The following is a 14,356-nucleotide window of genomic DNA, read 5'->3' as shown; positions in this document are numbered from 1 at the left end:
GCTCCCCTTCCCAGTCTCCTCTCTTTATCACTTACTTGAGGGCCATTGCTGATATTGCAGCAGCCCAATCTTCAACTGCGTTTCACCAGTGAGCTGCCTGTTACTGCCTACAGCTTGCCAGCCCGATGGTAATGAGGCCTGAGGCACAATATCGGGTGCTTCTGGGCCTTACCATTCAGGTGCAGAAATTGACCCATGGCACCATCACACTGCCAACAGTACTGATACACAAGGGTCTGTCCTCCCAGCTCAACAGCACCAAGGATGATGATGAGAATGCATCCTATGATATTTTGCATTGATTTTACCTCTTTCAGAAACACGATATTCATATTTTTTTTTCTTTTTCCCATTACCTGCTCGTTTTATCCTCTTTCTTTCCTTCAACTGATAAGGTTTGTGGTCATGTGAAAGGGGAACTGCATTTCCGTCTTTGTCGCACAGTACACCACGAGAATCTCCAACATTTGCAACAGTTAGCTCTTTATCTGACAGCAGTGCAACCAGACATGTTGTGCCTGTAAATAAAACACAGATGTTAGTATCCGGAAGAAAGAAATGAAGCAAACTTAGCAGTTTTAATGTAACAGGCTTCTGCACCAGTGTCTACTACCATCAGGACTTATGATAGCTCCAACATTAGCCAATTTCATCATTTTTTTGACCAGTGAGGAATAGAAACAATTTCAATAGACTTTCCAATGTTGATGTGGCCTTTACTACCTGCTGCTATGGACAGTGCTTGGTGTCTGTCATCCCACTGAGTGAGGAAACATTATGTATCAAATACTCAGTGGTACTATTATTATGATGAGTTGTTTCTAAGATTTCAAAGTCTAGTACCCACTCAACACTTTAGGCTATGCTGTAATTATTGGAAGAAATAGATGTAATCTTTACTCAGAGAACTGATTTGTGTACATTATAATGTAGTATAAAAAATATACAGGTACAATACCCGTGAAGACTTAATTCTAATTTATGCTAACATACACTTGACTACGTAATTTCAATTTACGTAAAACAGCATTTTGCAGAGCAAATACTAATTAGTTACATGGTTTTGCCATGACTTAGGCAACTTCATTTTATTTGCAGTAGCTCCATTATTCCAAGTAACTTATAGTAAGTTAATGAGTAAAGTTCATTTTGAGATTTTACAATTGGTAAATTTCAAAGGTGTATTAGATATGCAGAGAAAATTATAAGTGTGATACTTTGTTGAAAAAATAATTGTTGATAGTCAAATACTGTTTTATTATATGCTCAAAACATACACTATGCACCAGAAATAACAGAACAGTAACTGTAATATTGCTTTATCGATGTACAATAAAATAATAAATAATACACTATACCACAACTATTGTGTAGAAAATACTTTCTACCCCATTTCACTTCTTTTGAAATCTCCAGTTCATTTCAAATATGTGTTTGCCCTTATTATCTATCACTGTGTTGAAAACCTACACCTACATAGAAATTACACCAAGGAAAGGGGCTATTTAGCCCAACCAGTCCGTGTTGGTGTTTATCCTCTACATCAGCATTAGTCCTAATTACATGCCTGCCCTATTCCCATTATCTATTTGCACCCCCCCTTATCTTCAGCCACATGTCTAATCTATCCATAAATGTTGACATGGTCTCTGCTTCAAATTGCTAACTCTGGCAGTGCATTCCACAGCCTCTCAACCCTCTGTATAAAAAAAAGTTTCTCCTGTTCTCTGTCCCAAATCTCTTGCACTTAATCTTATTTCTATGTCTCCTTGTTCTAGACCCGTCGACTGGAAACAGTCTGTTTCCATCTACTCCATCCCATTCCCTCGTCATTTTAAACACTTCTTTCAAGTTATCTTATAATCTCCTCTGTTTCCCAATTTTTGATGTCTGTTTTTGTATTTACTTTATCTCATACTAGGCATCCTCGCGAATCTCTGCTGCACCCAACATCCTTACTATAAAATGGAACCCAAAACTGCACACGATATTGTGGTCTTAGTAAGGTTTTCGATAGATTCACCATTGTATATCAACTTTTATATTCTAAACTCTAGCCATCAAACCCAATAGTCCATTTTTTTTATAGCCTTATCCAATTGGTGCTGCGTTTAATGCCAAATCCCTCAGCACCCTGCTTTCCTTATTTAAAATATAATTACCACATTTTTTAATCAAATTGGATATAATAGCTGTTGCTTGTTCTATTGCCGTTTCATATACTGAGGTACACACTACGATATGTGTGCGCACTAGGTCTGTGCAGCAGAGCAGGTCTCCAGTCGTCCTGGTTAACCCTTGCCATTGGACCAAGACCTAGCTCTGTCAAGCCCGTGTGGTGGCTGGTGTACAACGGCCACCACACATTAAAAAAATCCACGCACAGGCATCTCCCACCCTTCAAGATTTAGTTCGGGACCTGGAATTTTAGGTCCTTCATTGAAACACCTGTGAACTTTTTGACGTGGAAGCAAGTCATCCTCGATTCGAGGGACTGCCAAGATGATGACTATAAGAGATTTTCTTACTTCATTAATTTTACTTAATTGTCAGGATTATTTAGTAACGGTGCACACAGTGTAAAATTAGTAAATTCAAATTTACTGATATTAGGTCAGATTTTCTTTGTATAGCACTGTATGTAAAGAATCACTTGGACAAAGTGGATAGAGGAAAATTGGACAGGTAGAATCACACACCTGTAACAAAACCATCCAATTTTCTGCCCATTAATTTAAATAGACCAAAAATCAGGCAGGCTTCATTACAGGCATAACAGAGGTGATCCTCCCTGCCCAACTTTGGTAATCAAACAATGCAACAGTAAAGACAAATACTAAACTGTTTTACCACACTATGTATCCCAAGATATTGAATGACCCATAATCTCAGCTCAAATAAATAACTTTACATTTTCAAGACGACTTAGAGTAGTCTACAACTAATGTGTGATTTATCTGAATATGTGGTATGGCTGGTCTATATCCAAAGAATTGACAAACTTGATGACTCACTGCAAAATAACTTAAAACATGTATTTCACTACCCAGCAGCCTTTTTGACAAATTTTTATTTGCTTATGTATTACTGCTCGGAAATTTTCGCAATGGTTCTGGGCACATAATCAATTCCCATAATCCTTATAATCCTTTTGTTTTATATTTATAACTGGTGCGCACCTGGTCTGAATGTTATTTGGTAGTGGTAACAATATTTATGCCAGCAGCCCTTTTTCAAGATTCTGAAGCTGCAGTCTTGTAAAGAAAAAATAAATTATTGTATTTATATAGCGCCTTTCACAATCTCAGGATGTCTCAAAGTGCTTTACAGCCAATGAAGTACTTTTGAAGTGTAGTCACTGTTGTAATGTAGAAAACACAGCAGCCAAGTTGCGCACAGCAGGCTCCCACAAACGGCAATGTGATAATGACCAGATAATGCTTTTGTGCCTCATGGATAGCACACTTGCCAACATTTTTAAAAATGGATTTATTTACAAACTCTCATCACAGCAGTTGTTTTGAACTATTAAAATGACATTATTTCAAATATGAGCAAAGTTGTTTTTTAAAACACTGGCAATCATAAACTGACAGAAAGATTGATGATGGCAGGGAGTTTAATTTTGAGAGAAAGGATTGTAGCTGAACTACAACGGAGTGGTGATGGAGAACAGGGCAGTGATGCATTTATACACAGCTGTGATTTGTTCTCTAGAAAGCAACCATGCAAACTGGTTCGGAAAGTTCAGCACAACATCTGGCATGAGTGAGGGAACCATTGTTGGAACAGTGTATGTGATAATATCATTCCTAAATATCATGGGTCCTATTTTAATACTGTTGATATAAAGACATTCTAGGCAGGTTTCCAATGGCATTTAGATGTACTTACTGCTGAGTCGATTCTCCTTCATCTTTGGCTTCACCAGATCTTACGTTATTGATGGTGGCCAAGTTCAAATTTCAGAAATTGCAACTCGCCCAAAACTGCTGCTTGCGCTAAGTTCTGCTCCCTTATCAGCCTTGTCCATGTCAACTATCATTGGCTCCCCACCCTCAATGGACCAATTTCAAAATCCTTGTCCTTGTCCAGAGGCCCCTCCGTGAACTCGCGCCACGCTACCTCTGACACCTCCTTCAGCACTGTTTTACCATGCATCTTCCACTCCTCCAATTCTAGTCATCTTTTCATCACCCCTGCATCTCTCTACCATTGGTAGCAGATACTTCAGCCATCTTGACTCCATGCTCTGGAATACTCAACTTAATCTCCACCATCTTGCTAGCTCCCTTCTCTCTTTCAATAGGGTTCTTAAAACCTACTTACTGAATGACGGCTTCAGTCACTATCTCGAACTCTTCTCACATTGCTGCTCAGTGTCTAGATATTTATTTAATATTTCACCTGTGAGAAGAAATTTGGGAATTTTTTTAATGTTAAAGACATTATAAAAGTGCAGTTGTTACTGTAAGTGAAGCCATTCAATCAGTAATGGCCAGTAATAATTACTGGTAAACAACTCAGCAAACATAAAATGAGGAACTTAACTGTTATAAGTAATACTATTACTACAACTAATTAGATGATAGCACAATGGATCTCTTCAGCTCATTGCCACATTGGCAAGTGTACTTTCTGGGTATGTGATGGCCACTTTTCTTTATTAATGCATTACGTAGATTATACGGTACAGAAACAGGCCATTTGGCTCAACTAGTGCATGCCAGCATTTATGCTCCACTATCCTTCCTCATTTAACTCTGTTAGCATAACCCTCTATTCCCTTCTCCCTTATGTACCTTCCCTTAAATGCATCTTTACTATTCACCTCAACTACTCTCTGTAATAGCAAATTCCACATTCTCACCACTCTCTGGGTAAAGAAGTTTCTTCTGAATTCCTAATTTGATTTCTTGGTGACTATTTTATATTGGTGCACTCTAGTTTTGCTCTTTCCTACAAGTGGAAACACTCTCTCTGTGTTTACTCTTTCAAAACCTTTCATCATTTTAAAGACCTCTATTAGGTCACCCCTCAGCCTTGTCTTTTCAAGAGAAAAGGCACCCAGCCTGTTTATCCTTTCCTGATAGGTATAACCTCACATTCCTGGTATTATCCTTGTAAATCTTCTTTGCACTCTCTCCAGTCCCTCTACTTCCTTTTTATAATATGGTGGCCAGAATTGTACACAGTACTCCATATGTGGTATAACCAAGGTTCAATACAAGTTTACCAATACTTCTCTACTTTTCAATTTTATCCCACTAGAAATAAATCCTCGTGCTTGGTTTGCTTTTTTGTAATGGCCTTATTAACCTGCGACACTACTTTTAGTGATTTGTATATTTGTTCTCCCAGATTCCTTTGCTCCTCTACCCCAATTAGATTCTTATTTTCCAAGTAACATGTGGCCTCCTTATTATTCTTACCACACTTATTTGTATTGAAATTCATTTGCCAATTATATGCCCATTCTGCAAGTTTATTAATGTCGTCTTGTAATTTGTTGCTGTCCTCCTCAATGTTGACCTTACCTCCCAATTTGGCGTCATCTGCAAATTTAGAAATTGTGTTTTTGATTCCAAAATTCTAAATTGTTAATATAAATTGTGAACAACAGTTGTCCAGCACTGATGCTTGTGGGAACCATTCTTCCACCTTTTGCCACTCTGAATAGCTACCCTTTACCCCTACTCCATGCTTTCTGTCTTGCGGCCAGCTAGCTATCCATTCTAATGTGTCAACATTACTTCATTGGATATGCATTCTGATATTTTGATAATTTTGCCAATTACAATTCACATTGCAACAGGGGAACCTAAGAAAGTATGAAACAAGAAAAAGCCATTGATCCATAAAGCCATATACATTTTGCACTATCATAGATTATCTCCAACTCATTCTCAAACATTCTTGATTCACTGATCCTGAAGTTCTGCAGAGGTTCTCAAAATCTTCCCCTGAATTGTTACTGTCGTCCTGGGGGTTCTGCCAATCTCTTGCTGTAGTTATGGTCGGAGACTGGCAGAACCCCAGAGGAATTTCAGTACAGAAGCTGTTGAAACTGCCTTAAATGTGGACAACAAGATGAATGCTTTGAAACTTACAAGAATATAAATGGAACCTACACGGTGCAAATCAGGCCCTCAAAACATCGGAACAATGTCCCTACACGAAGCTAGCCTCCCAACTCAGCATTAATTCTATCTTTTCCCCATGCTGACCATAAATTGCATTCCAGATTTAAGCAAAATCACAGGCAGCAGCCGTCAACAAAAACTGTTTAAATCTCTAATAGGTTGACAACTCCCTAGCACATGGACACTAACTGAACACGAATGCTAGGATAGGAACAATTGAATAAGGCATGTATTAAATCATTGAAGTGCAAATTGGTATTTACAGACAAATGGACAAACAGTTCTTTATAATTAACATCCTTACATATCACATTAAGAAGATTAAAATGTACTATTCCTATTTCACTTAGTCTATGCTCTGTGAGGACTTTGAAAAACTTTCAATGTTCAGCATTGCTCAGCACTATTGGTTCCTAATTTTGTTTCTGTTTCCGCATCTTCTGTTTTAGCATTCTAAACTCAAGGGATTATAACAAATTTGTGCAAAAGATGGCATCTCTCACAGTGCAGCACTCTCTTAGAACTGCACTGGAGTGTTAACTTTAATTATGTGCTCAAGGAACTGGAGTAGGACTGGATGTCTCACAGCGCTTTACAGCCAATGAAATACCTTTGGAGCGTAGTCACTGTTGTAATGTGGGAAATGCAGCAGCCAATTTGCACACGGCAAGCTCCCACAAACAGCAATGTGATAATGACCAGATAATCTGTAAATTTTGGTTTGTTGATTGAGGGATAAATATTGTCTCGGAGACTGGGAATAACTCCCCTGCTCTTCTTCGAAATAGTGCCACCTCAGAGAGCAGACAGGGCTTCAGTTTAATGTCTCATCTGAAAGACAGCACCTCCGGCAATGCAGCACTCCCTCAGCACTGCACTGGAGTGTCAGCCTAGATTTATGTGCTCCCTGGAGTGGGACATGAACCCAATTACAAGATAAATTTGTGCAAAAGATGGCATCTCTCACAGTGCAGCACTCCCTTAGAACTGCACTGGAGTGTCAACTTTAATTATGTGCTCAAGGAACTGGAGTAGGACTGGATGTCTCAAAGCAGCCAATGAAATACCTTTGGAGCGTAGTCACTGTTGTAATGTTAAAAGCATTTGTTATAATCTGAACAAGAGTCTCCTAATTTGAATTAAATATAAACCCTGAGAATAGTTGAATTGCTACAATTAGCAAAGCGGCAAAAAGCTGCTAAGTAGTTTTAAAGCGGGGGTGGGGGGGGGGGAAATGAATTAGGAGGCTTTTTTTTGCCGTTACAAAGTTTCATGATCACACGCCAACGTCCTGCAGCACAACGGGCGACAGTATCAAAATCAGCTGTGCGGGTTGTGTTCGACACTCCTACTGAAGAAATCTGGGTGTTAGGTTAGTGTGATGCAAACAGCAGCTAGTGTGCTACCCACTGAGTCACAGCTAACACTTGATAGAGTAGATGCAGTAAAACTATTTCCTCTGGTGGAGGAATGCAGAACAAGGGAGCATAATCTTAAACTTCGAGCATTTTTCATACAAAGGTACTGTAAATCTGGAAGCCTCTCTCCAAAAGGCTATGGATGCTGGGTCAATTAAAATTTTCATTACTGAGATCAATAAATTATTGTAGATAAGGATATCAAGGAATATGGATTAAAGGCAGGTAAATCGAGTTGAGCTACAGATGATCTGACTGAATGGCGGAGCAGGCGCAAGGGGTTCAATGGCCTATTCCTGTTCCTATGAGATGTTAAACTGAGGCCTAGCATACCTTTTCACGCACTATTTAAAGATCAGGATTATTAATACGTGTGCACACAATGTAAAATTAGTAAATTAAAATTTACTAATCGTACAGCAGATTTCCCTCTTATTCACTTGTATGTAAAGAATCACTTGGAACCAACATCGCTCAAAAAATTAATTGGACATTTATCTCATTGCTGCTTGTGGAATCTGGATGAGTGTAAATGATTTGCTGCATTTCCCTTACAGTGACTACACCTCAAATGTACTTAATTGGCTGTGAAGCACTTTGGGTTGTCTTGAAGTTGTGAAAGGTTATATATAAATGCAAGTTCTTTCTTTTGCTAATGTTTAAAGTTGACTCCATAGCAATTCATACCTTATTTGCTTTTTTCTACTTTATTTAGTTTTAATAACAGGTTCAGTACTTATATTATATTTTAAACATCAAATGAAATGGAGTTAATTGCAGACATAATAATAAACTAAACAGAATTTGTGATGTTTTCCTGTTACTTTAAGAAAGAAATGGTGAAGTTTGAACTGCACTGCGCCAGGCTGATATACAAGGCACTATAAAAGATTCTTCTGTGGTAGAACATTTTTAGTACAATTATTTAATGCCAAACATATTGTATTGCACCCGATCTATCCAACCCAGGATCTATCCATAGTCGGTAATATGTGCAAAAGCATATTTTGAATGGTGGTACTGTACATACAAATAAGGCATTTTGGTCGTGGTGTGCCAGAACTGTTATTCTGTTGGCTAACAGAGGTAGTAATAGTTAGGTGCTAGTTAAAGAACAACCCTGGAAGTGTCCATGCCATTGTTTCTGCATTATTCGTACTCAGTTTGTAGCACTCTTAACTCTGAGTCAGAAAGCTTAGACTCAAGACTCTGCCTAGGTCTTGAATGCATAATCTAGCCTGATACTCAGTCAAGTATTGAGTGAATATCGTTCTATTTGAGGTGCCATCCTATGGATGAAACATTAAAAATGGCTGTTGATTCATGTTAAAGAATTCTTCAGTTTTTTAGACAACATTGTTCCCTCAAGCAACACCATCAAAAACTGTTAAGTATGGAAGAACTCCACAAGACTGAGTACTGTGAGTTAAAACTGATGTGACCTTAGTCTCTTTAATACAACTCCAGAGTGCCTAAGCAGCATCGCAGAGAACCTTTTATACTCCCTTGCATGAGGTGTGCAGGTGACCCTTGGGCTTCCAACAGTTGTGCCCTCTGGTGGCAAGTCTTACACAGTTACAATGTTTACATACATAACATCACTCCCCCCCCAAAGTCTTTGATACAAATTATTTACAAATTGAGATGATCCAGGGCCCTACGCTCCCTGGTTGATCATCTGAGTTCAAACTCTGGCATGGGTGAGTTGGTCGGACCATTGCTGCACTGTGGCACGGCTGGTCTGACAGGACTGTTGGGAATGGTAGGTTCATCCTCTTGATTGACAGCGAGGTCGATTGCTGGTTGCGTGCGTGTTGGTGGATCGATGAAGGTGATGTCCTCTTCAGGTTGTTCCTGGTTGTCAGTGAACCGCAGTTTGGTCTGATCCAAGTGCTTTCTGCACGTTTGTCCATTCAATAGTTTGACTATAAACACTCTATTCCCCTCCTTGGCCAAGACAGTGCCAGCGACCCACTTAGGACTATGACCGTAATTAAGGACAAACACAGGGTTGTTAACATCAATGTCACACGATACAGCCGCACAATCGTGGTACATGTTTTGCCGGTGATGCCGGGTTTCCACATGATAATTTAACAAGTACTTTGGTTCGGTATTCACTAAGGAGGACACTAACAACATTCCGGATATAAGAAGGGTCATAGGGTCTCGTAAGAAGGAGGAACTGAGGGAAATCCTTATTAGTCGGGAAATTGTGTTGGGGAAATTGATGGGATTGAAGGCCGATAAATCTCCAGGGCCTGATGGACTGCATCTCAGAGTACTTAAGGAGGTGGCCTTGGAAATAGCGGATGCATTGACAGTCATTTTCCAACATTCCATTGACTCTGGATCAGTTCCTTCGAGTGGAGGGTAGTCAATGTAACCCCACTTTTTAAAAAAGGAGGGAGAGAGAAAACAGGGAATTATAGACCGGTCAGCCTGACATCGGTAGTGGGTAAGATGATGGAATCAATTATTAAGGATGTCATAGCAGCGCATTTGGAAAGAGGTGACATGATAGGTCCAAGTCAGCATGGATTTGTGAAAGGGAAATCATGCTTGACAAATCTTCTTGAATTTTTTGAGGATGTTTCCAGTAGAGTGGACAAGGGAGAACCATTTGATGTGGTATATTTGGACTTTCAGAAGGCTTTCGACAAGGTTCCACACAAGAGATTAATGAGGGAGAACCATTTGATGTGGTATATTTGGACTTTCAGAAGGCTTTCGACAAGGTTCCACACAAGAGATTAATGTGCAAAGTTAAAGCACATGGGATTGGGGGTAGTGTGCTGACATAGATTGAGAAATGGTTGTCAGACAGGAAGCAAAGAGTAGGAGTAAATGGGTACTTTTCAGAATGGCAGGCGGTGAGTAGTGGGATACCGCCAGGTTCTGTGCTGGGGCCCCAGCTGTTTACACTGTATATTAATGATTTAGACGAGGGGATTAAATGTAGTATCTCCAAATTTGCGGATGACACTAAGTTAGGTGGCAGTGTGAGCTGCGAGGAGGATGCTATGAGGCTGCAGAGCGACTTGGATAGGTTAGGTAAGTGGGCAAATGCATGGCAGATGAAGTATAATGTGGATAAATGTGAGGTTGTCCACTTTGGTGGTAAAAACAGAGAGACAGACTATTATCTGAATGGTGACAGATTAGGAAAAGGGGAGGTGCAGCGAGACCTGGGTGTCATGGTACATCAGTCATTGAAGGTTGGCATGCAGGTACAGCAGGCGGTTAAGAAAGCAAATGGCATGTTGGCCTTCATAGCGAGGGGATTTGAGTACAGGGGCAGGGAGGTGTTGCTACAGTTGTAAAGGGCCTTGGTGAGGCCACACCTGGAGTATTGTGTACAGTTTTGATCTCCTAACCTGAGGAAGGACATTCTTGTTATTGAGGGAGTGCAGCGAAGGTTCACCAGACTGATTCCCGGGATGGCAGGACTGACCTATCAAGAAAGACTAAATCAACTGGGCTTGTATTCACTGGAGTTCAGAAGAATGAGAGGGGACCTTATAGAAACGTTTAAAATTCTGATGGGTTTAAACAGGTTAGATGCAGGAAGAATGTTCCCAATGTTGGGCAAGTCCAGAACCAGGGGTCACAGTCTAAGGATAAGGGGTAAGCCATTTAGGACCGAGATGAGGAGAAACTTCTTCACCCAGAGAGTGGTGAACCTGTGGAATTCTCTACCACAGAAAGTTGTTGAGGCCAATTCACTAAATATATTCAAAAAGGAGTTAGATGTAGTCCTTACTACTAGGGGGATCAAGGGGTATGACAAGAAAGCAGGAATGGGGTACTGAAGTTGCATGTTCAGCCATGAACTCATTGAATGGCGCTGCAGGCTAGAAGGGCCGAATGGCCTACTCCTGCACCTATTTTCTATGTTTCTATGTTTTCCTGGCCCCATCGAATCTTTCCCAGCCAGCTTCTGCTGAATAGCGTTGGGCCATCGCCTGATACAATCCACAGTGATAAATCATGCACAGCTCCATCGTACACTACCTTAACTGCCACACTGCCAATGACTGGTATGAGCTCTTTGGTATAGGTGCACAGCTTTGTCTGAATTAGGCTCAGTTTGGGCCTTTTATGCCTTGTTGCCCCAGTTTCCCAAAAGCCTTCTGGCTCATAATTGACTGACTCGCCCCCATGTCCAACTCCATTGATACCGGAATACTGTTCAATTTGACTTTCAGCATGATAGGAGGGCTCTTGGTGGTGAAGGTGTGTACTCCATACACTTCTTCCTCGGGTTGAGTTGCCTCTCATTTGTTCTGCGTGATCTGTGCCGGATCGATCATCCTCTGCCGACTCTGCCATGTGGTGAGTCGCAGCACTCTTGCACATTCGCTGGAGGTGCCCCATTGTTTCACAACCTTTGCACACGTAGTGCTTGAATCGATATTGATGGGCTCTATGATTACCCACGCAGCGCCAACATGGTGTTAATGGATTTGCATTCACGCCCGATGGCGGACTCTGAGTCATCCTCGGTCTTGCAGCTGCTGACGTGTAGGCCCTGCCATATGCAGTTCTGCCTGTTAGCGATATTATTTTATGCACAGTACTTGCCGGTGAGCTTTGATGCTGGGAAGATATCTGTCTGGTATTATCGCTCGTGCATATGAATGCCTCGGCTATCGTGATTGTCTTGCTCAGGTCTAGTGATTCTGCAGACAGCAGCTTGCGAAGAATGACCTCGTGGCCGATGCCAAGCACAAAAAAGTCCCGCAACATTTCCCCCCAAAATCCATCAAATTCACAAGTTCCCGCAAGGCGTCTCAGGTCGGCGACATAACTCGCCATGTCCTGACCCTCGGAGCGGTGGTGCGTGTAGAAGCAATACCTGCCAATAAAGACGCTCTCCTTCGGCTTGAGGTGGTTCCGAACCAGTGTATACAACTCTGTATATGTCTTCTCCGCTGGTTTCTCCGGTGCTAGCAGATTCTTGATGAGGCCGTATATTGTAGACCCACGCATGGTGAGGAGAATGGCCCTGCGCTTGATCGCTTTATCGTCCCCTTCCAGTTGTTTGGCCACGAAGTACTGGTCGAGATGCTCAACGAAGGCCTCCCAATCATTACCCTCTACAAATCTCTCTAAAATACCAAAGGCAGCCATGACCGCGTGAAAGTTTGTAATCTGTTACTCGTCGCCAATTGTTAAGTATGGAAGAATTCCCACAAGACTGAGTACTGTGAGCTAAAACTGATGTGACCTTAGTCTCGTTAATATAACTCCAGAGTGCCTAAGCAGCATGGCAGACAATATTTTATACTCCCTTGCACGAGGTGTGCAGGTGACCCTTGGGCCTCCAACAGTTGCGCCCTCTGGTGGCAAGTATTACACAGTTACAATGTTTACATACATAACAAAAACAGATTTACTGGCCATTTGCTGTATGCGGGGCCTTGTTGTGCACAAAATGGCTATCATGTTTGCCTACATAACGGCTTTGACTTCAAAATAATTTGTTGTACATGAAGTACTTTAGGATACTTCTCAGAGTTGTGATGAGGTGTTAAAGCAATATTTACATGAACACATAGGGGGGGATTTTAACCCTGTTGATCGAGTGGGTTGGGGGTGGACAGGTAGTTATAATAATTGATTTTTGGCTTGCGACTGCAACCGGGCTCCAATGCGTCCCCTTCCGGGTTTAACTGAGATGCATTTGGATGCCTGTGAGTAAGTTACTTGCAGAAGTTGAGGCTTTAATTAGTGCCACGGGCGGGTCCTTATTGCTACAATTAATGTCTTTAGGAGACATTAATGCGGAGCTTTTAAATTGAATTTGACTCAGGTTTAAATTTACCGACTCCAGGGCTCAAGAAACTGACAAGTGAAATGGAGGAGAGATTCAGTTGCAGTTCAGATGGGTATTTAAACTTGTGATTGTCCCATCTCAATAAAACCTCACTTATTACACTTGGTGTCTCAGTTAACTCTGGCAAATGTTTGGCAGAGGGTTCTTGTGTGGATACAGTTTTTTCTAAACTTTGGAAGCTTTCAAACAGACAAGATCAGGATGGGAGTTGCATTGGATGTGCTGGCAGGACATCAGAAGAGGAAGAGCATCACTATCCACATCAGGTGAGAAGTGGGAGTACTTTGCGTGGAGTTCTCATTTTCATGTCCCTGTTCGCCATCATCCCTCACCTGGCCATGTTACTCCTACCACTCTGCTGCAGACTAGCTTGGTAGAGATCAGCGGTGCATGGTAAGGCCACGGATAAAGTATCTGTCATCATGGTTAAGGCAACAGACAACTCCTGCATGATCGTGGTCATGGCCTGCATGGAGCCGTGCATGAAGCTCCATGGAGGCAGCCTCTCTCCATGTCAGACATTCTTGCAATTACCTGCGCCACCAATCCACTAGCAATAGAGTTGGACTCCTCCATTTTCTCTGCTACTGTACAGTGTGTGTGCGCGGCACATTTGCCAGTACATGGCTATGTTGCTGGTGCACCTGTAGCATTCTCCTTCTTAACGATAGCTCCTGGGGTTCAGCATCAATACAGAGCTTAGAGAGGATTGTGCCTCCCAACGCAGACTCTCCACAGCAGGCCCTGCCACGAGTGTTTGCTTGTGCTCACTTCTGAATTATGAATTACCAAATGAAAGAACTGTCTAAGTGGACCCACCAAAGTACGAGTATTTGCGCTGGTGCACGGCTGTACATCCTGTAACAGTGCACCCTCAGAAGGAATGAGCTCCTCTGAGGAATCATCCTCATGCATGTCTTGTGACATTTGTTGTACACGTAAAGGCCCTGGAAGTC

General features: G+C 41.5%; 1 protein-coding gene across 1 annotated transcript in view; it reads right to left on the bottom strand.

Annotated features, from left to right (window-relative positions):
* Positions 1-14,356, bottom strand: part of ppm1lb (protein phosphatase, Mg2+/Mn2+ dependent, 1Lb) — a 260,354-nt gene that overhangs the window by 8,620 nt on the left and 237,378 nt on the right. Inside the window, exon 3 of the mRNA XM_070883569.1 lies at positions 357-518. Coding sequence (XP_070739670.1) covers positions 357-518 — 162 coding nt within the window. The remainder of the gene's footprint in view (positions 1-356; positions 519-14,356) is intronic.

This window comes from Pristiophorus japonicus, chromosome 6, assembly GCF_044704955.1.
Source record: "Pristiophorus japonicus isolate sPriJap1 chromosome 6, sPriJap1.hap1, whole genome shotgun sequence".
Taxonomy (NCBI): domain Eukaryota; kingdom Metazoa; phylum Chordata; class Chondrichthyes; family Pristiophoridae; genus Pristiophorus; species Pristiophorus japonicus.
The sequence above is the reverse complement of the archived record's forward strand: the minus strand, read 5'-3'. Positions and strand labels throughout refer to the sequence as shown.